At 43.0% G+C, this 18,925-nt stretch overlaps 2 protein-coding genes across 13 annotated transcripts; both read right to left on the bottom strand.

Annotated features, from left to right (window-relative positions):
- Positions 1-3,665: 3,665 nt before the first annotated feature.
- LOC143282820 (uncharacterized) lies at positions 3,666-18,545 on the bottom strand. 12 transcript variants are annotated; one of them, XM_076588614.1, is made up of 7 exons: positions 18,394-18,545; positions 14,900-14,946; positions 11,824-12,044; positions 10,797-10,906; positions 9,497-9,622; positions 8,508-8,601; positions 3,666-7,044 (listed from the first exon to the last, which is right to left on the bottom strand). In XM_076588614.1, the coding sequence occupies exons 1-7, from the start codon at positions 18,447-18,449 to the stop codon at positions 6,754-6,756; spliced, it is 945 nt and encodes a 314-aa protein (XP_076444729.1). In that variant the 5' UTR covers positions 18,450-18,545; the 3' UTR covers positions 3,666-6,753. The 12 variants fall into 12 exon arrangements, with proteins under 12 accessions (XP_076444729.1, XP_076444734.1, XP_076444735.1 ...); XM_076588619.1 differs by having other exon boundaries at positions 11,824-12,649; positions 18,394-18,544; XM_076588620.1 differs by having other exon boundaries at positions 11,824-12,646; positions 18,394-18,544.
- Positions 4,505-4,864, bottom strand: LOC143283469 (uncharacterized). The gene has a single exon (XM_076589710.1). The coding sequence runs from the start codon at positions 4,862-4,864 to the stop codon at positions 4,505-4,507; it is 360 nt and encodes a 119-aa protein (XP_076445825.1).
- Positions 18,546-18,925: the final 380 nt, after the last annotated feature.

Here is an 18,925-nt window from a genome sequence, read left to right as displayed (position 1 = left end):
ACCTTGCCGAAACGGGGCCTCAAACTGTGATCGTTGGCGAACATTGGATCAGAGTCCACCGCCTAACTGATTCCGAAGTGATAGATAAACAGAGTATTCCTTTTTTCATCCTGCAAAGTGACTGGAAATAACAAAATGGGTTTGCCGCATGATCCATCAAGTGACTGACCCATACAATCAGAGACGCACTCGATTATGGACAGGGATTCTATTTTTATTCTTCCCCTTATTAGACTTTTAATGGTGGTCTGGGTACTAGTATTTTCGCGTGAGACGATAAACCGAGGCTCTGCGGTGTGCGGCATGCATAAGTAAGTAAAAAGAACCCGTGGCAACAAATGGGTTGTCCATAGTAAAGTTCTATGGAACAAATTCCCTTTGCGGAATCAACTGCAGTACATTTGTCGACAAATCAATCAATCCACCAGCCAATAAAACAAAACAAAATGATACAAATTAAATGAGGTGGCGCTGGACTGTGCCGGGTCACGTGCTCTTTCTTGAGAGACGGGGACGAATTTCACATTGAGAAATATGATGTGATACAACACAACACAACACAAAACAACACAACCGGCAGAATGCAACACAACGCAATACCTTGCGATGTGATGCAAGAGAATACAATACAATAACGGCATCCAAGATGGGAGGGAAAATGACAAAAAGTAATTGAATAAAGAGTACAATATACATTGCCGTGAAATACAACACAAATCAACGCAATGCAGTGCAGTGCTATGCCGCAACAGAACGCAAAACAGTGAAGTACACCACAGCACAGTGCAATAATATAGTACAGCATAGTACCACACGACACAGCACAACAAACACAACACAATACATCAAACACAACAAACACAAGACCACATGACACATTAAAACATCAAAGTTTGGAGGGAGAGTAACAATACAAAACAATATAATGCAATGCAATGCAATACAATACATTGCAGTACAATTCGATTCGATTCGATACGATACGATACGATACGATATGAAGCGATACAATACGATACGATACTTCGATACGACACGACGCGGCATGACATGACATCAGTGACAACACGATGATGTTGAAGGCCTTCAGAGAAGCTTTCAGAGTGTCTTTGAAGCGCTTATTTTGGCCTCCATGGGAGCGCTTGCCATGCTCGAGTTCGCCGTACAGCAGTTTCTTGGGGAGCCGGTGGTCTGGCATGCGAACTACATGGCCTGCCCAGCGCAGCTGGGCCTGCATCAAGATGGTGTAGATGCTGGGCAAATTTGCACGAGTGAGCACCTCTGTGTCAGGGATCTTCTCTTGCCACTTTATGCCGAGAAGTTTTCTGAGGCTGGTGGTGTGGAAGTGGTTCAGCTTTTTGGCGTGGCGTTTGTAGACCGTCCATGATTCACATCCATAGAGCAGTGTGGTGAGAACTATGGCCTTGTATACTTTGAGCTTCGTCTCCAGGGTGATGCCTTTCCTGTTCCAAACGTTTTTATGGAGTCTGCCGAAGGCAGCACTGGCTTTGGCGAGTCTGGCATTCACCTCGTCGTCGATGACAATATATACTGCACTGCACTGCACTGCACTGCACCACACTACAATGCAATCCAATACAATCAATGACAGTGGTGTGAAGTGAAGGCGAGAACATTGACCCCAAGGCGATGCAGCGGTGTATTATTTAAAGGGGAAGTAGCCTATGTAAAATGATGGGTCGGGTAAGGCAGGTTTGGATAGAAATTTTAATGGGATAGCGTTGTGTAGGGAAAACTTGATGAACCTATATGATCTCTAGAAAGATTTGATATCGTATTCTATTTGTCTATGGTACATATCAGTGGTGGAAGCTGGTCGGTTGGGGTGGGTGGAGTTACTTTCTGGCCAAATGTTATAATCCGACGGGCGCAATAGCCGAGTGGTTAAAGCGTTGGACTGTCAATCTGAGGCTCCCGGGTTCGAATCACGGTGACGGCGCCTGGTGGGTAAAGGGTGGAGATTTTTACGATCTCCCAGGTCAACATATGTGCAGACCTGCTAGTGCCTGAACCCCCTTCGTGTGTATATGCAAGCAGAAGATCAAATACGCACGTTAAAGATCCTGTAATCCATGTCAGCGTTCGGTGGGTTATGGAAACAAGAACATACCCAGCATGCACACCCCCGAAAACGGAGTATGGCTGCCTACATGGCAGGGGTAAAAACGGTCATACACGTAAAAGCCCACTCGTGTGCATACGAGTGAACGTGGGAGTTGCAGCCCACGAACGCAGAAGAAGAAGAAGAAGAAGAAGTTATAATCCTTTTATGAAATCTTTCAACAGTTTTTTTTAAGAAGGATGCGACACGAGTGATAACTGCTAAAAAAAAAAAAAAAAAAAAATATATATATATATATATCAGGTTGGTTTTAGTTTGCTTCTTTCGGCCATCTCCCTCCCTCCCTGCTTCTGTTTCAACCACCAAGTGTGTTTATACACACTCACACATATGTGAAAGAGAGAGAATGTGTTGTGTTATGGATTATGTGCACGGTGTGCATGCGTTGCTGTTCTCTTTTCCTGCTGTCATAATATCATTTACTTCACTTTTGACAAAACTGTGCTGGTTTTGGAAACCCGTGAAGTCCGAGCGAGTCGAGTTTCACGTGCACGTCCATGCCGTGGGTTTGTTGTTGACAACACTGTGTTCGTCCACTGTTCACTTGCCCAAGTCGGTGGGAGTCGCTGGTGATGGAGGTCGTTTGGAAAGATGGGAGGGAATTTCTCGTTCGCCATTGGCTAGTTTGTTTTCCTGCACCTGCGCAAAACGCCGAGGGCGCCCGCCATGTTGCTTCTTATCTTTGCTCATTTCATTATCGATGTGTGAGAGTATCCCTGGGTTTGCAGGATAATGTGAGATCAGTATTCATTTGTCATGGAATGATGTGTTGTTGGTAATAATTAGTCACGGAATACTGTTGGTAGTATTAGTAAGTTACGGAATTATAGTGGTGTTTGTACTAATTAGTCGCGGAATAGTGTTGTGAGTATCAATGTAACAGTGTTGCTAGTATCAAATAGACTATAGTGTTAATATTTTGTCACGGAATACAGTATTGTTAGTATCAATTAGTTGAAATCTGAGCGCCTACGTTCAGTCAAATAAAAGTGATCCCCCCCCCCACCCCCCGAAAAAAAAGAAGACGATGGGGAAAAAACCACAATAAAACTGATCCAGAGATAGAGGATTGTCCCCCTTAGACATTTGACAGCTCGCACAGGCACACAATGTCAGAAAAAAATCCATTTCTCATACGAAGGATATAGTCTTCCCCTATCTCTCTCTCTATATCTCTGTGTGTGTGTGTGCGTGCAAAAGTTCAGCTCAGTTTAGTCACTGAAGGAGGCGTCACTGCGTTCGGACAAATCCATATTCTAGAACCACATCTGCTACTGAAGCACAGATGCCTGACCAGCAGTGTACCGATTTGCTGTCTGTCATCATTCACCGCTGGCCTGATAACAAACCGCATGAGGTAATTTTCTCCAGTTCATGAGACAGTGTCGTAGTCCCAATGTTTAAAAAAAAACCCAAAAAACCAGAACAATGAAACACAATTCTTCTAAAATGGTGATTTTGATTTTAACACAGACACACACACACAAACCTTTCCGCTCAAAGTAACAAACTACATAACAGACACTATTTTTTTTTTATTCTTCAATAAAGTGGTATCCGTTTCATTTTTTATTGGCACTTGTATGGGTGGTGCGTAATTCAGAATAAACACAATCTTTTTTAGGAAAGAAAAAGAACAACACGAAAAATAATGCAAGAAATCAACAAAATAACAAGACAGAAAGCACACATGGTATACATATTCTGTTCAATACAATCATTGCACATGTAATAAATTCTTTACTTATCATCTTTATTGGTACTTTTCACTGAACTGGTTCAATGTTAGTAAATGTTTTTCAATGCATTACCAATCACTTGAAAAACAAAACAACAAAAAAACACAAACCATTTTTATTTCTAAATCAAAAGCATACATTTTATAGCCAGGCCAAATTATTCTGTTACAGCCTGATAAGTATGTCTCTCTCGCAATATCACAACACTATTCACACAAACGTATTGGTATTATGTATACATTCAATGTTCAAATATTTATCATTGAAATCACTATCATAATCATTTCCACTGGACAATACTGAAATCAGCGTAGCAAGTGATTTGCTGATAAAAGCCGGAGCATTTAAGTATTTCATCAAAAACGTAACCAACAGCGAATTTCTCAAACACACGCATACTCTGTGTGTGTGTGTGTGTGTGTGTGTGTGTGCGCGCGCGCGAAGGACTGTTGCCCTGCTTGGGACACAGCCCGTCGCTAAGTGTGTAAGTGTGTGTGTGTGCGTGCGTGTGTGCGCGCGAAGGACTGTTGCCCTGCTTGGGACAGAGACCGCCGCCAAGTCTTCTCCAGCCACGATGCTTTGTGCCAGTCCCTCAGCTGTTCCCAAGTGTGTCCTACCCTCGTCATGTGTGCCCGCCCTCCAGGTCACGGCGCCACGTATTTCTTGGACACCCTCTTTTCCCTTTCCCTTGTGGGTTCCACGTGAGGGCTTGACTTGTGGTGCTGGATGCAGGCTTGCGGAGCGTGTGGTCGATCCATCTCCAGTGTCTTTGGAGGATCTCTTCTTCTGCAGGCTGTTGTCTTGTTCTCTCCCATGGTGTTCTCTCCCTCTCACTAACGAATCCAAAGAATCCTTCTGAGGCAGGTGTTGATGAAAAGTGTGCATTCTCTTCATGGCGGTGACAGTGTCTCCAGGTGTCTGCTCCATAGAACAGGACAGGCTTCACTGTAGAGTGGAAGATCCGGATCTTGATGCTGATCATGAATCTCTGGTGGATCTCCCAGAGGGTCTATCTGTCCACGTTAAATGCCGTTTTGTAGTCAATGAAGCTGACGTAGAGGGGCGAGAGTTCCACTCCAGCGACTGCTCCTGAGATAATGCGCAGTGTTACCAGGTTCCTGGTCAGGGCAGGATTTGCCCTTGCGAAAGTCAGCTTGCTGATCTCGGAACATGGGGTTAACAGCGTCCTCTATTCTGTTCAGTAGGACACGGTTGAAGACTTAACCAAGTATGGATAGCAGTGTCATCTCTCTGTAGTTTGTGCAGGAGTTCTGGTCCTTTTTTTTTCGGGAGCTTTACAAGGGTCTTGCTCCCCCTCCCAGATCTGGCTGAAGAGTGGGTAGAGCATCTTCAAACTGGTCTCAACGTCAGCTTTCAGTGCCTCTGCTGGAATACTGTCTGGTCGTGTGGACTTGCTGTTCCAGCTTTCCGGATGGATTTTTTTCCGTGGTAGGCACACCACACACATATATACACATTGAACGTATACCATCAGGGACACACACACACACACACATACACACACAGAGTCTAGAAAAAAAGAGTAACTGCCACAAACGCGAGTGACTTGCTCAAAAAAACACTTCCCTCAGCTCATGGATATTGCAATGCCCCTGACAACAGAATCACGCAGATTCACAACACAAATGGGTCCCACACACTGTGACACACAACTGATGAAGCCAAGACAGCAAACGGCCTGGGGTGGACAGGGGAAAGGGACAGGGGTGGGGTAAGGGTTTGGGGGGTGTTGGGGGTAACAGGGGTGAGGGAAGGACAGGGAGTCCGCCGGGTTGTGTGTGTGTGGAGGGGGGCGGGGGGGGTTGAAGAAAGAATAATTCTGTGAACTCCAGAATAATTATTGAATGCTTAACAATTCAAGAGTGGTGCTAAAGGATATACAAAAAAATGGAAAATTAATTTAGAATCATGTTTTTAAAACATTATGATGAAATAATTGAATTTCTGGCCTTCCTGTGCTGCTATGAAAGTGGACAGGAACTGGGGTGCAACTTACATTGAACACCTGTGCTCTGTCACCCGTACAAACTATGATGATAATTATGTGAGGTGTGCAGTAATCGTCCACATGTAATGTTTGTAACGTTGGCTATTATTGTTAATATTTTCACATTAGTTCTTTACATCTATTTTAACGAAGAAACACACAAATCATTTTTATGTGAAAAATTTATATATATATCAACCGACATCTGATTTGTAGACAAAAGAGGAATGGCATATCATGACAAAGTTTTAAAAAAAATTGATATAAAAAAAATCTCAAAAAAGAGAAAACAATCCAGAAAATCTCAAATCTTAATGGACAGCTCACTGATGAGGGGGTATGTATATCAGATAATTATGATAATCATGATACCACTTCGATTTTCATTTTATGTCAAAAAATAATTCTAATCACATACACATTTGCTGTGCATGCATGAAATAACTGGTTCCATCGTGTGATACAATCATCAAAAAAAACAAACAAAAAAAAACCCCCAAAAATCAAAACAATTATGATCATGATTACAGCCCTTAGGTTGCGTTTCATGATGATCATGTAATCAGCAAAAATCAAAATAGTTATGATAATGTTTTCGGCCCTGGAGTTTCTTTTCACGACGAAAATCAGCAAAAAATCAAAACAGTTATGATAATGATTACGGCTCATGGGTCGCTTCTCACGCCAATAATCAGCCCTTGGCCACTTTTCACAACGATAATCAAAAAATCAAAACAATCATGATGATGGCCCTTGGGTCGCTTCTCATAACAATATTCGGCAAATCAAAAACAACCATGATTACGGCCCTTGGTCACTTTTCACGACGATCAGCAAAAAATCAAAAACAATTTTGATCATGATTACCGCCCTTGGGTGGCTTCCCACGACGGAGCGGTTGTGGGGGTGTAGCAAGGAGCGGCGCTGGCCTGTTGGTTGCCATTGGCTGATGCTGGTCTGTTGTGCATGACGTTCAGTGTCGTTTCAAGCAAGGGAGCTGATTCGTCGTTCAACAGGATGTAGCGGCCCGTGGAGGGGTGTCGCTCCCGACGGTTCTGTGTCAGTGCGGTCTTGTGGGCAGCAACGGATTTCAGGAGGAAAGAGCATACCACGACGGCGCACAGCAAGAATGGAACCACGGCCCATTGGCATCCCTTGTTGTCGGGAGGACAGGACAGGAGGAATAAAAAAAAAGAATCGGAATGACATAGTGATGGGGTTGTGTGTGTGTGTGTGTGTGTGTGTGTGTGTGTAGTGTGTGACTGTGTGTGTGTGTGTTGTGTGTTTGTCCTTTCTTACAGAAATTTCAATAAAGCCGAGGTACCAACATAATATACAAATAGACAAATGAATAAAAACAAATGATAAAGATAAAGAAAGAAATACATAGATAAATGAAAAGATTTTCGTCCTTTCCCTTCAGCTATGCTCAAGTGAATTGCCACTGACATGCATATAACTCCAGATTTGTCAAAGGACACGGCAAAGCAAGGCGCCTATTCGTATGCCGTTGGATTTTACCCCGGCACAAAAAAAAAAAAAAAAAAAAAAAAAGACAAAAAAAAAAGACCAGATTTAACCCCGGGCTCTATGTAGAGTAACCTGGAATGATCCCTGGGGGTGTGGGGGTGGAGGTGGGGGACAAATTTCAACTAGTCAGATCTAGTTGTAACTGAATGCCCCTAGTTGGATTCTGCCTCCACCCCCACAACCTTTTTTGACAGCTTGATTAAACCAGTAAAAACGGGGTAATTTCCAACAAGGGATGTGGTTTGGGGTATGGGGCTTTGGGGGGTCAATCTTGACAAGCCACAAATGAATGACCCCGGTGCCAAAATTTGAGCCCAGCCCAGAATTATCCCGGGATAAAACCCAGCAGAGAGAGGGGCTGACTGTGGTTGTTACACTGGTGCTACCACCTCCAAGTCTCAGTTTCTCAAGGAGGCGTCACTGCGCTCGGTCAAATCCATATACGCTACACCACATCTGCTATGCAAGATGCCTGACAGCAGCATAAACAAACACACAATATCCAGGCTTTGAGTGCATGCATGTATGTTTGTGTACCTATCTGAGTGGATTTCTTCTGCAGAATTTTGCCAGAGGACAACACTACCCCCTTCTTCCACCCTCTCAAACCACCCTGGGTACCTGCTGCAGTTCCATCTTCTTGAAGTTGGCCGTCATGTGTAGGCCTCTGAATTTTGCCAGAGGACAACACTCTTGTTGCCATGGGTTCTTTTTCAGTCCGGCCAAGTGTGTGCTGCACATGGGACCTTGGTTTATAGTCTCATCCAAACGACCGACTAGATGCTCAATCCGATTTCCCAGTCAAACTTGGGAGAAAGGGCGAGATCAGGATCTGAACCCAGACCCTCACTCACTCTGAGTGGCAGACATGTGTCTTAATCATTCTGCCACCTTCCTCCCACCACATCTGCTATGCAGTTGCCTGACAGCAGCATAACCCAACGTGCTATCCATGTATATTTGAGTATATTTGCCTTGAGTGCATTCATGTATATTTCTGTACCTATCCGAATGGATTTCTTCTACAGAATTTTGCCAGAGGACAACACTCCCCCCTTCTTCCACGCTCTTGAACCACCCTGGGTACCTGCTGCAGTTCCATATTCTTGAAGTAGGCCATCATGTTGCGCGTGTCGTGCAGTTTGTCGTATCGTGAAGCCGCTCTCTGACAGCTGAGGACACTAGTGGAACATGGAGTGCGGGTGGGGATGGGGTGTCATGGTCAGTGTGACTCACTCATTCTTTCATAAGGTGCAATGCAACGCATGTACGAATGCACATTCACAACGGCACACAAATCCACACACACACACACACGCATACAAACACTCATACAAACGTACACACACACATAAATACACGTCCCCCTCCAACTACACCCAAACATCTGATGAATATACTTACAATATACACACAAATTAACAAAACATGGTTTGAACCCCAATCTAACCAACCCAACAAATACGTGGACAGATACTTACGGTATTTACCAGAAACAGGTAAAACGGTGACAAGGCCAACAAAATACTCTCTCTCTCTCATTATCAACAAAGCACGGTTCATTCAACTACCATCATACCAGCCTGGAAAATACACTCATGAACACACAAACATTATTAACCAAACACAGTTCAATTCTCATCTTATAAACGCAGCAAATACGGTCACCGTCACAACGCAATGATTTTACTTATAAACTACACACGGCTCGGCCCTAATCTTTTCAATCCAACTCGCACACTGACAAATAACGAACATTATGACCCAGAGTTCAAATCCCATCTAACCCAGCCACCAAACACATTCTAAGATATACAGATAAGCATACACACATAACCAATAACATTTCTAACCCCATTTTACCAACCTCACACACACACACACACACACTCATAAGCACAACCCCCCAACACAGACGTACACATACACACAAATAACCAATCACAATTCCAACCCCATCTTACCAATCCCCCACCCGCTCCCTCCACACACACAAAAATAATACACACTCAAAAGCACACCTCCCCCTCCCCTTCTCCCTTTCCCCTAACGCGGTTCAAACTCCGCCCTACCCACCTGTCCGTCTCTACGCTGTTGCGGAGAGCGTGGCACCAGAGAACGAAGTCCACGGTGAGGGCAGTGCCAGAGGAGGCACACAGGACGCACATCGCTAGCGTCACGATCTGCTGGCACAGGAGCCACCTGAAACACATCCAGGTGTGGTGTATTGTGCAGTGCGGTGTGGTGCGGTGTGGTGCAGTGCAGTGCAGTGTGGTGTAGCGTCGTGTAATATTGTGTTTTGTATTATCATCATCATTATTATTATCATGATCATCATCATCATCAACATCACTATCATCATTGATATTACTACCTTTATCACCAGTATTATTATCATCTATTATTATCATCACCTTATGATGGTTATCATTATTATTATTATTATTATCGCCAATTTTTTTTAATTATTATTTCTTGTTCATGTGGAATCTGTCAATTTCCATACATGGAATGAACGGTGCAAGCTTGTACTGTGGGAAATATTTATCGATGAATCTGCTTTTTGAATGATGACACCTCGTGTTGTACTGTGGATGAAATGCCATTTTTCTTGCCGCCTTTTCAACAGCGAAATTGTCAACATTTATCTTTTCATGATAATAAAGTATTCTTGTATTCTGCATTTCTGTTGTATATATTGAGTTGTATTGTATTGCATTGTATTGTACTGGTACCTCCTTTTGTCACAACAAAGTTCTCTGAGTGACATTCGGTCTGCTTTCAACTTACATGAACATTTAGCAAAAACATGGAAATGATTATATTCCGTGATACTTGAGATTAACCGGTTTTTCCAATGCGCTGCTTCAACTTTGTATATTTTGGTCTGCTTTCAAGATATGACATATAAGCTTAAAGGCATAAAACAGAAACTTCGCAAAAAAAACAAACAAACAAACAAAACAAAACAAAACAGAGAAGAAAACTCTTCTGAAACTCTCACAAATTCCAGATTATGATTTTCGAAACTGACAATATTCTGTAAATACTTAGATCTTAAATCTTTATACTTTGGACACTCAAGAATAAAGTGAATTTCTGTTTCAAATGTAGTGTATTGTGCTGTGCAGTGCAGTGCGGTGTGGTGTGGTGCAGTGTAGTGTAGTAATTGTGTTTTGTATTATCATCATCATTATAAAAGCGCTTTGATTTGTCTCTGCACAATATTCAGCGCTATATAAATACCATTATTATTATTATAGTTACTACAAGATGGACAATGCCAGCTTTCTTGGAGAGAGAGAGAGAGAGAGAGAGAGAGAGAGAGAGAGAGAGAGAGAGAGGGTGGGGGCGGAGGTGGAAGGGAGGGACTGACCCCCACTTATCCCACACGCAATTGATGCAGGCGGCCATGATGAAACACAGGCCACACACCACGCCGCTTCCGTACATGATCATGTCACAGGCATTACCCAGGGCGTTTTGCTGCACACACACGCACACACACACAAGTACATGAGCACACAAATATGTACACACGCACGCACACACACACACACACACACGCACATACATACACACACAAGTACGTACGCACAAACACAAATATATATACGAACAGACACACACACCTGAGTGCGCACACACACACACACAAGTACGTACGCACAAACACAAGCATACATACGAGTATACACACACACACACGCACACACAGTCACACACACACACGAGTATACACGCACGCACGCACACACACACACACACACACGAAGTACGTACGCAGAGACACAAAAATACACACGGACACACACACACACACACACGAGTACACACGCGCATATACACACACACAGGATCGTCTGATAATCACCGTGATCTTATGTGAATATACACAAAGTGAAAATTAACTCACAAGATTCAAAAGTTAAATTAATGCCTGTCAGTTTACTGGGGTACGATAATTATCTTTTCTTTCCCCGGTCGTGCTCAACATCGATTCTGATTAATTAACATACATTTAACCGTATCAAAAAATAAAACAGACTGACAGACGGTTATTTACTTTTTGGCATTAAACTCGACGATAATTCTGGTGACATTGCGATCCCTCTTTCTTTCACACACACACACGCACAACGCGCATTCGTGCTCGAGTTTGATATTTGTTCAAATGTCTTTTATTTTAATTTAATTAATTTATCTTTTTTTTTGGGGGGGGTGGGGGTGGGGAGTCAAACCATCCATCCCAACCCAGGACCGTTAAATTCCGCCACGCACTCTCCCATCCGCCCCCACGCCCCTCACCTCCCCCTTCCCCCTCTTCCCCACCAACCTCACCGCCCCAAAGTCATCCCCCTCCCCCCACTCTCCCTTCTACCCACACAGCCACACTGACTGACCACAGACACGGGGTCTCCAGAGCTGCTGGTCACGGGGGGCAGACAGTTCAGATCACTGACCCAGCTGACCAGTGTGGAGGCCAGGGAGCCGGCGGCAGCCACCCCGCCGAAGAAGTACAGCCCTGTCAGAAAGGCCCGCAACCCGCACTGCGGAGTGCCCGGCATGATTGTCTCCATCCCCTGTGGTCCTGTTGAATCCCGGCTGTAGCTGTTGTCTGTGTCTGGAAGGAGGAGGAAGGTGGGGGGGACTCTCTGCGACAGGGTCTCTTCAGTCTCTGTGAGAGGATCCCTAACTTCAGTCTCTGCGTCAGGATCTCTTTAGTCTCTGTGGCAGGATCTCTTCAGTTTCTGTGGCAGGATCTCTTAAGTCTCTGCAAACAGGATCTCTAGCTTCAGTCTCAGCGACAAGATCCTTGGCTTCAGTCTCTACGACAGGATCCCTAGCTTCAGTCTCAGCGACAGGATCCGTTCAGTCTCTGAGACAGGATCCCAAGCTTCAGTCTCTGCTACAGGATCTCTTCAGTCTCTGCGACAAGACCTTTTATCCTCTATGTCAGTACCCTTGGCTAGATCCCTACAGTCTCCGCGACAGGATCCCTAGCTTCAGTCTCTACGACAGGACCCGTTAGGTCTCTGAGACAGGATCTCTTCAGTTTCTGCGACAGAATCCCAAGCTAGTCTCTGAGACAAGTACCCCTAGCTACAGTCTCTGCGACAGGATCCTTTGAGTCTCTGAAACAGGACCCCTGGCTTCAGTCTCTGCGTCAGGATCCTTAGCTTTAGTCTCTGCGACAGGATCTCTTCAGTCTTTCCAGCAGGATCCCTACTGGAAGAAAAAGGTGATCGCGATGATGTAAAGTGGTGGAGAGAACCGGGTGGTTGAGAAACAGGAGAGGGAAATGGACAGAGAGATAACGATAACGATAACGATAACGATCTTTTATTCAAGAAAGACCATGGCCCCATTTGAAAGGGGTATACATAAATAGGAAACATTTCAGAAAACGATGTGCACAAAAATATGGTACATGTAATTCGTGAATATTGCATACATATATCTTTGAACAATATCGTAGTATTAGCTGATAATGGTTCTTCTCTGAAACGACTTATACAGAAAAACTGCGAAGTTCTCGATAACAGATTCATTTCCGCAAGACAATAATGTCAGTCTAAAAAAGGTTGGTCTGTTATAATACTTTGAAAGGATGAATCTTTTTCTAAGATCATCCAATCCATTCCATTCCACTCATTCTCCTGCCCGGGATGGGCGTAGAGGAGACATGAGGGACGATTCCGTAGTCAGACGACGCCATCCGGTTCTATCTTCTGCCTGTCGTATCAGCGTAGCGATATCCATATTGGTCCATTCCTTGATGTTGTCCATCCAGCATTTGGCTTGCCTCCCTCTTCGCCTACCACCCTCTAGCGTTCCCTGTAGAACTGTCTTTTGCAGTGAATTGTGGCGTGTCACATGCCCGAACCATGACAGCTTCCTCCTTTTGACCACTGCTAAGAGTGGTTCCAGTGGACCTGCTAGCAAGGTTATTTGGCTCTTGACAAAGTCATTGGTCTTTCTGTCCTTCCATGAGATTCCAAGCAATCGTCTGAAGCATTTTGTCTCAAACGTCTGGACTTTCCTAGTAGTCTCTGCTGTTAAAGTCCAACTTTCACATCCATACAGCAGTATGGATAGCACCAGGGATCGGTACAGTTTGATCTTTGTTGGAAAGCTGATCTCTCTGCTCTTCCAAATCTTGCTGAGCTTAGCCATTGCTGATGTTGCGATCGCTATCCTAATCTTTATTTCAGTTGTTGAGCGACCGTCGTTTGTGAGGGTGGAGCCGAGATATTTGAAAGCATCCACTTCAAGTTGTTGTCCGTTCATGAAGATTTGAGCTTGGGTGTTGGTTGAGCTGTTTACCAACACTTTGCTTTTCTCGGACAGCAAAAAACGAAATGAACTTCATCCTCCCTCTCGGATCTGCACATCGGACGTGTGTTCTTTTCATTTTTCTTGTACCTTTGACTGTGCACAGCTATATCAGAAACACCAGTTCTAAACTTAGTATACATCTCAAAGACTTATTCACATCCATTAGAATATAGTGTTCTGTTAAATTATTCGTTTCTAGTAGTCTGTACAAAGAGAATCCGTCTCTATTTTCAATATGACTATTCCAGTCTTGCCACCTACAATCTATCAATAGTTGTCTAAAACAAACTAAGAAACTTTCAACACATCCATCACCTTGATTTAACCAAACAAATGAAAAACCATAACTACATAGACACTTTCGCATATTTGTTGCCCAAGTGATCTTCCCTCTACTATCTAAATCACACAATACCTTATAAGCTTGTGTAGGGAGTCTATGTTAATACATTTGGACAAGTTTTAACCAATACTTGATACATTTAAAACAAAGACAGAGGGAGAGAGAGAGAGAGAGACCGACAGAGACAGAGAGGAGGGAAGGAGGGAGCGAGGGAGGAGGAGGAGGAGGAGGAGAGAGAGAGAGACATACATACATACAGACAGACAGTTGGATGGGGGTGGGTTGGAATTCCCATCAGTACATAACACTGGAAAAAAGATCCCATGTCAAAAACAGGAACAATGTCAGACAAAATAAAACCAATCAAAGGAAAAAAAACAACAACAACAAAAAACAAACAAAAAACACCCACTTAAGAAATAAATAACACAATAAATAAACATACAACCGATCAAGTATGCAAAAAACAACAACCCCAAAACCAAAAAAAAACCCAAACAAAAGCTAACATAATAACAATCAATCAAACGAATGAATAAATCAACAAACGACAGAAATAAATAAATGAATTAATTAATTAATAAACTAACTAAATAAATAAATACATGAATAATGAATAATTCAGCGAATGGAAGACGTATCAAATTAGAAGACGATGAAGAAGAAGATGGAGGAGGAGGAGAAGAATATTTTTCAAGATTTTAAAAAGGCGCAAAAACAGTGTTATAAAATGAATTGTAACAGAACACACGCACACACACACACACACACACACACAGAGAAAAACAAAGACTCACAATATCTGGATTGTTGCTCAAATCTCTCGCATGCTGTCAGCTGTGAACTGAAGTCGGGCTCACAAAGAAAGAAAAACAAACAAAAAAAATCTCTGATCACTACATCATTGCGCGTGATCTGATTGATTCGGGACACCAATCACAACTCAAGACTGCAGTGCGGTGCGTGTGTGTCCCACCCACGCACAAAAAAAAACAAAAAAAAAAAACCCCAAACAAACACACAACCCAAACCTCCCTGTCCTAATGACACATGACACCGATTTTCAAGTGCGCCAAAGGCTGGCAATCAAAATTTCAAATAAAAAACAAAACAAAAACAAAAACAAAACAAAAAACACAAAAAAACACCAGAAATTCCTCTCTGTTCTCCCATTATTCTATTGTTCAAGGGCAGCCAGGAACAATATAAATAGCTGTCTGTGGGACTGGACAAAGAAGACCATTTGTAGTTCGTTGTTTGCTTGGTTGTTATTGTTTTTGTTGTTGTTGTTGCCGTGACTGGACAAAGAAAACCATTTGTAGTTCGTTGTTTGTTGTTGTTGCCGTATTTTCATCAGCATAACCTAGCACAAGGCAGATAAAGAGACAGGCAGATAAGAGGGATGGGCTGGAGAACGTGTTTTAAAGTGTGTGTGTGTGTGTGTGTGTGTGTGTGTGTGTGTGTGTGTGTGTGTGTGTGTGTGTGTGTGAAATCACGTCCACTTGCGCAAGATTGTGTGTGCATGCCGTGTGTGTGTGTGATTGTGTGTCTGTGTCTGTGTGTGTGTGTGTGTGTGTGAGAGAGAGAGAGAGAGAGAGAGAGAGAGACAATGACAATGACAAATGTTTTATTGAGGGTAAAATGGATAAGCTGGAAGCTTCTTTACACCATGCCCTCACACACGCATACACACACATTGTAATAAATGAAATAAGTATGAATAATAAATGACATAGAACAAACCAAAAACCAAATAGATAATAATAGTTACATAAATGGATGTATCAAAGACTACAATTACGGAAACATGAAAATCATACAAAACATTACCACACGAAAATCTTCAAACACACACGTGTGTGCACACACAGGCATCATACACATAATCTCGAACACACAAGTACACAGAGATACACACGCATAATTACACTCGCCGATTTTCCTTGCTTACACACTGTTGGAGAACAATTAATCAAAGTACGTTGGCTTACTAAGAGCTCATCATATGCTTTGATTTTGCTGGTACTAATTACATTTGTTGCATCAGATATTTTTGATACGATTTTTTGAAAGATGCTACTGTAGATCTATTTCTAAGATACTCGGGGATTTCATTCCACAGTTTACTACCAGAATAAGTGAGAGAGGACATGAAAAGGTTAGTTCTGGGACGAGGGGTAAAAATGGTACTCTTGTTACGAATGATTCTTTCCGGGAATTTCCTATAAAGATATGGCGGTGCAAAGTTCTTCATAATTTTGAACATAAAAACACCCTTGTTAAAGCGACATTTAAGATGAAAGGGGAGAATATTTAGTTCAACATAGTCATTTGCTTGAATAGAAGATTTAAGGAGAATGAGCTTAAGGGAACGTCTGTATATACTTTCAAGAGGTTTTAAGCAATTTTTACTAGCCCCGTCCCAGCATGTTGATGCATAGTCAATATCAGGTTGGATGTATGCATGAAAAAATAATTTACGGGTATGTTGATTAAGGAAATGTTTAATTCTATTGAGCTGAAATACTTTTTTCGATAACTTCTTGCATAAAGCAGAGATATGATAAGACCAGGAAAGGTTATTGTCAAGTGTAAGACCAAGTAGTCTATAAGAACTAACTTCCAGCAAATCATTATCAAGTACCTTGAGCCCTTTTATTTTAGATTTGATATAAGAGAGAGAGAGAGACCGGTGTGTGTCAGTCTGTGTTCGCGTGTGTGACTGTATGTGTGTGCGTGTATGCGTGTGTGTGTGCGCGCGCGCACGCTTGGCATGTGTGTGCGCGTCGGTGTTCACACATTTGTTTGTCTTTGTGAGCTTGTGTGTACGCACAAACTACACTCATAACTCGATCCAGGCAGTCAGACACGGCTAGCTAACAAAACTACACATGGTTTAGTTACCAGTTAACACACTCCCCCTGCCTTCCCCCTAAAACAGTCCTTCCCTATCAAATCACACAGGACACAGGCAGATAGCCAAACACTGCATTTTGTGCCAAGCCTACCAAGCCAAAGTGGTTGGCCAACAGGGGATTCGACCCCAGTTTCACTGTGGCCACGCGGATTAAGGTTGTTAAATTGATGTCTTGCATTAACAATGTGAATAACAATATCCATTGTGCAATATGAAAAACAACAACTCTGGAGCGCATTTCTTCTGATGGTGGAACACGTTGACATTACACTCACACACAAACACACGTAGGCGCGCGAACCCACTATACACCCCACACAGAGAGTGTGCAAATTGCCATAGACCTGTGTGCATGCATACTGTATTCACACACACACACACACACACACGCACACACTGACACACGCACGAACGCACGCGCACACACTGAGGGTGTTAAGTATACCACACCCAGCTGTGTATAGTGCGTACTAACACACACACACACACACACACGCGCGCGCACACACACACGCACAGAGCGTGTTCAAATATATATATATATATATATATATACATATATATATATATAAACAAGACAGATCGGTGATAGTGCCTATGTAGATCTAACAAGTGTGTGTGTGTGTGTGTGTGTGTGTGTGTGTGTGTGCTTTCGCGCGCGCGCGAGAGAGAGAGAGAGAGAGAGGAACATCGCTGAGACGATACAAACACGTGACTGAAAACTATTCCTTCCTTTTTGAAACGTAAAACAACAACAACAAAAAAACCCAAAAAAAACCCCGTATACACACAAGAAGGCATTGAATCAATCAATCTACCTATGATTTATATATATATATATATATATATAGAGAGAGAGAGAGAGAGAGAGAGAGAGAGAGAGAGTGAGAGACAGAGAGAGAGAGGCAGACAGACAGAGAGACAGACAGACACAGACACACATACAGAGCTGTCGTGAAACAGATATGACAGACTGACACCGAACAAGGTGAGGATAGAAACGAAAAAGCAAGCCGACACGTTCTTGTGTCCCAGTGAACGTGTTGTGAGCTGCAGCCGTAAGACCACAGACTGAAGATTTGACACACATACTGGAAAGAAGACGGTCAGTGACTGTGGGGGCATTTTCGTTTTACTTCACAATTCACATCAGAGTCTACTTTACATCATCAATGTTTTAATTAAATTCAACACCAATAGTCACTCGTTAAAAAACAAACAAACACTCACCCAAAACAAAAAAACAACAACACCGTAACATGTGCTGCTGACATCAAACAACACACTGAGACAGTGAGAAAGATCAGCCGGCAAAGTTTGAAACAACACAGCCCCCCTCAAACCAAAACATTCTCCCATATTACGCAGACCTACCCTTTTGTGTTTTCTTTTCTCTTATTTTCTTTCGTGGCAGGGTCTTTCTTTCTCATCCAAAGTACTCAGTCCCATTACATGTGTTTTCCGCTTCAAACACGTTCTCTCGTGCGCTTTTTCCTACCCTCCATTGTTGTTTGGCCTGCAACGTGACGTCATTGAGCTATTTATAGCGGGAGGTGTCAGTCGCGGGAGAATGCGTTGTTCAAACAAGTGAGCTTTTTGCCTTTGCGTCGATGTACGTTGTTGATAATATTATCGGCACTTGAATTCTTTTACCGGTTCTCATGCTGCTACTGTATGGGTAGCACATTGTGTTCAGTTTCGCACAAATAAAACTTGAAACCATTGAGAAAGAGAGAGAGAGAGAGAGAGAGAAATCACAGTTAACTCAATAACAGAAACTCCAATCCACATTCACCCCTCCCTTCTCCCTACTTGACCTGCACAACACAAACAGAGAGAGAGAGAGAGAGATTCACACACGCACACACACACACACATACACACGCACACGAAAGTGCGGGTGCTC

The sequence above is a fragment of the Babylonia areolata genome, chromosome 6 (genome assembly GCF_041734735.1).
Source record: "Babylonia areolata isolate BAREFJ2019XMU chromosome 6, ASM4173473v1, whole genome shotgun sequence".
NCBI classification, from domain to species: Eukaryota; Metazoa; Mollusca; class Gastropoda; order Neogastropoda; family Buccinidae; genus Babylonia; species Babylonia areolata.
Note: the sequence above shows the minus strand (reverse complement) of the source record. Positions and strands in the feature narration are given on the sequence as shown.

What these genes read in the sequence shown, in the direction of transcription:
- LOC143282820 (XM_076588614.1), bottom strand. Translation starts at nt 18,449, where the DNA reads ATGAGAAAGAAAGACCCTGCCACGAAAGAAAATAAGAGAAAAGAAAAC. An exon ending in CTGGAGACCCCGTGTCTGTG is followed by an intron (nt 10,907 to 11,823) that starts GTCAGTCAGTGT and finishes GTGTGTGTGCAG; the next exon opens with CAAAACGCCCTGGGTAATGC. An exon ending in AACAGCGTAGAGACGGACAG is followed by an intron (nt 8,602 to 9,496) that starts GTGGGTAGGGCG and finishes ATGTTCCACTAG; the next exon opens with TGTCCTCAGCTGTCAGAGAG.
- LOC143283469 (XM_076589710.1), bottom strand. Translation starts at nt 4,864, where the DNA reads ATGATCAGCATCAAGATCCGGATCTTCCACTCTACAGTGAAGCCTGTC.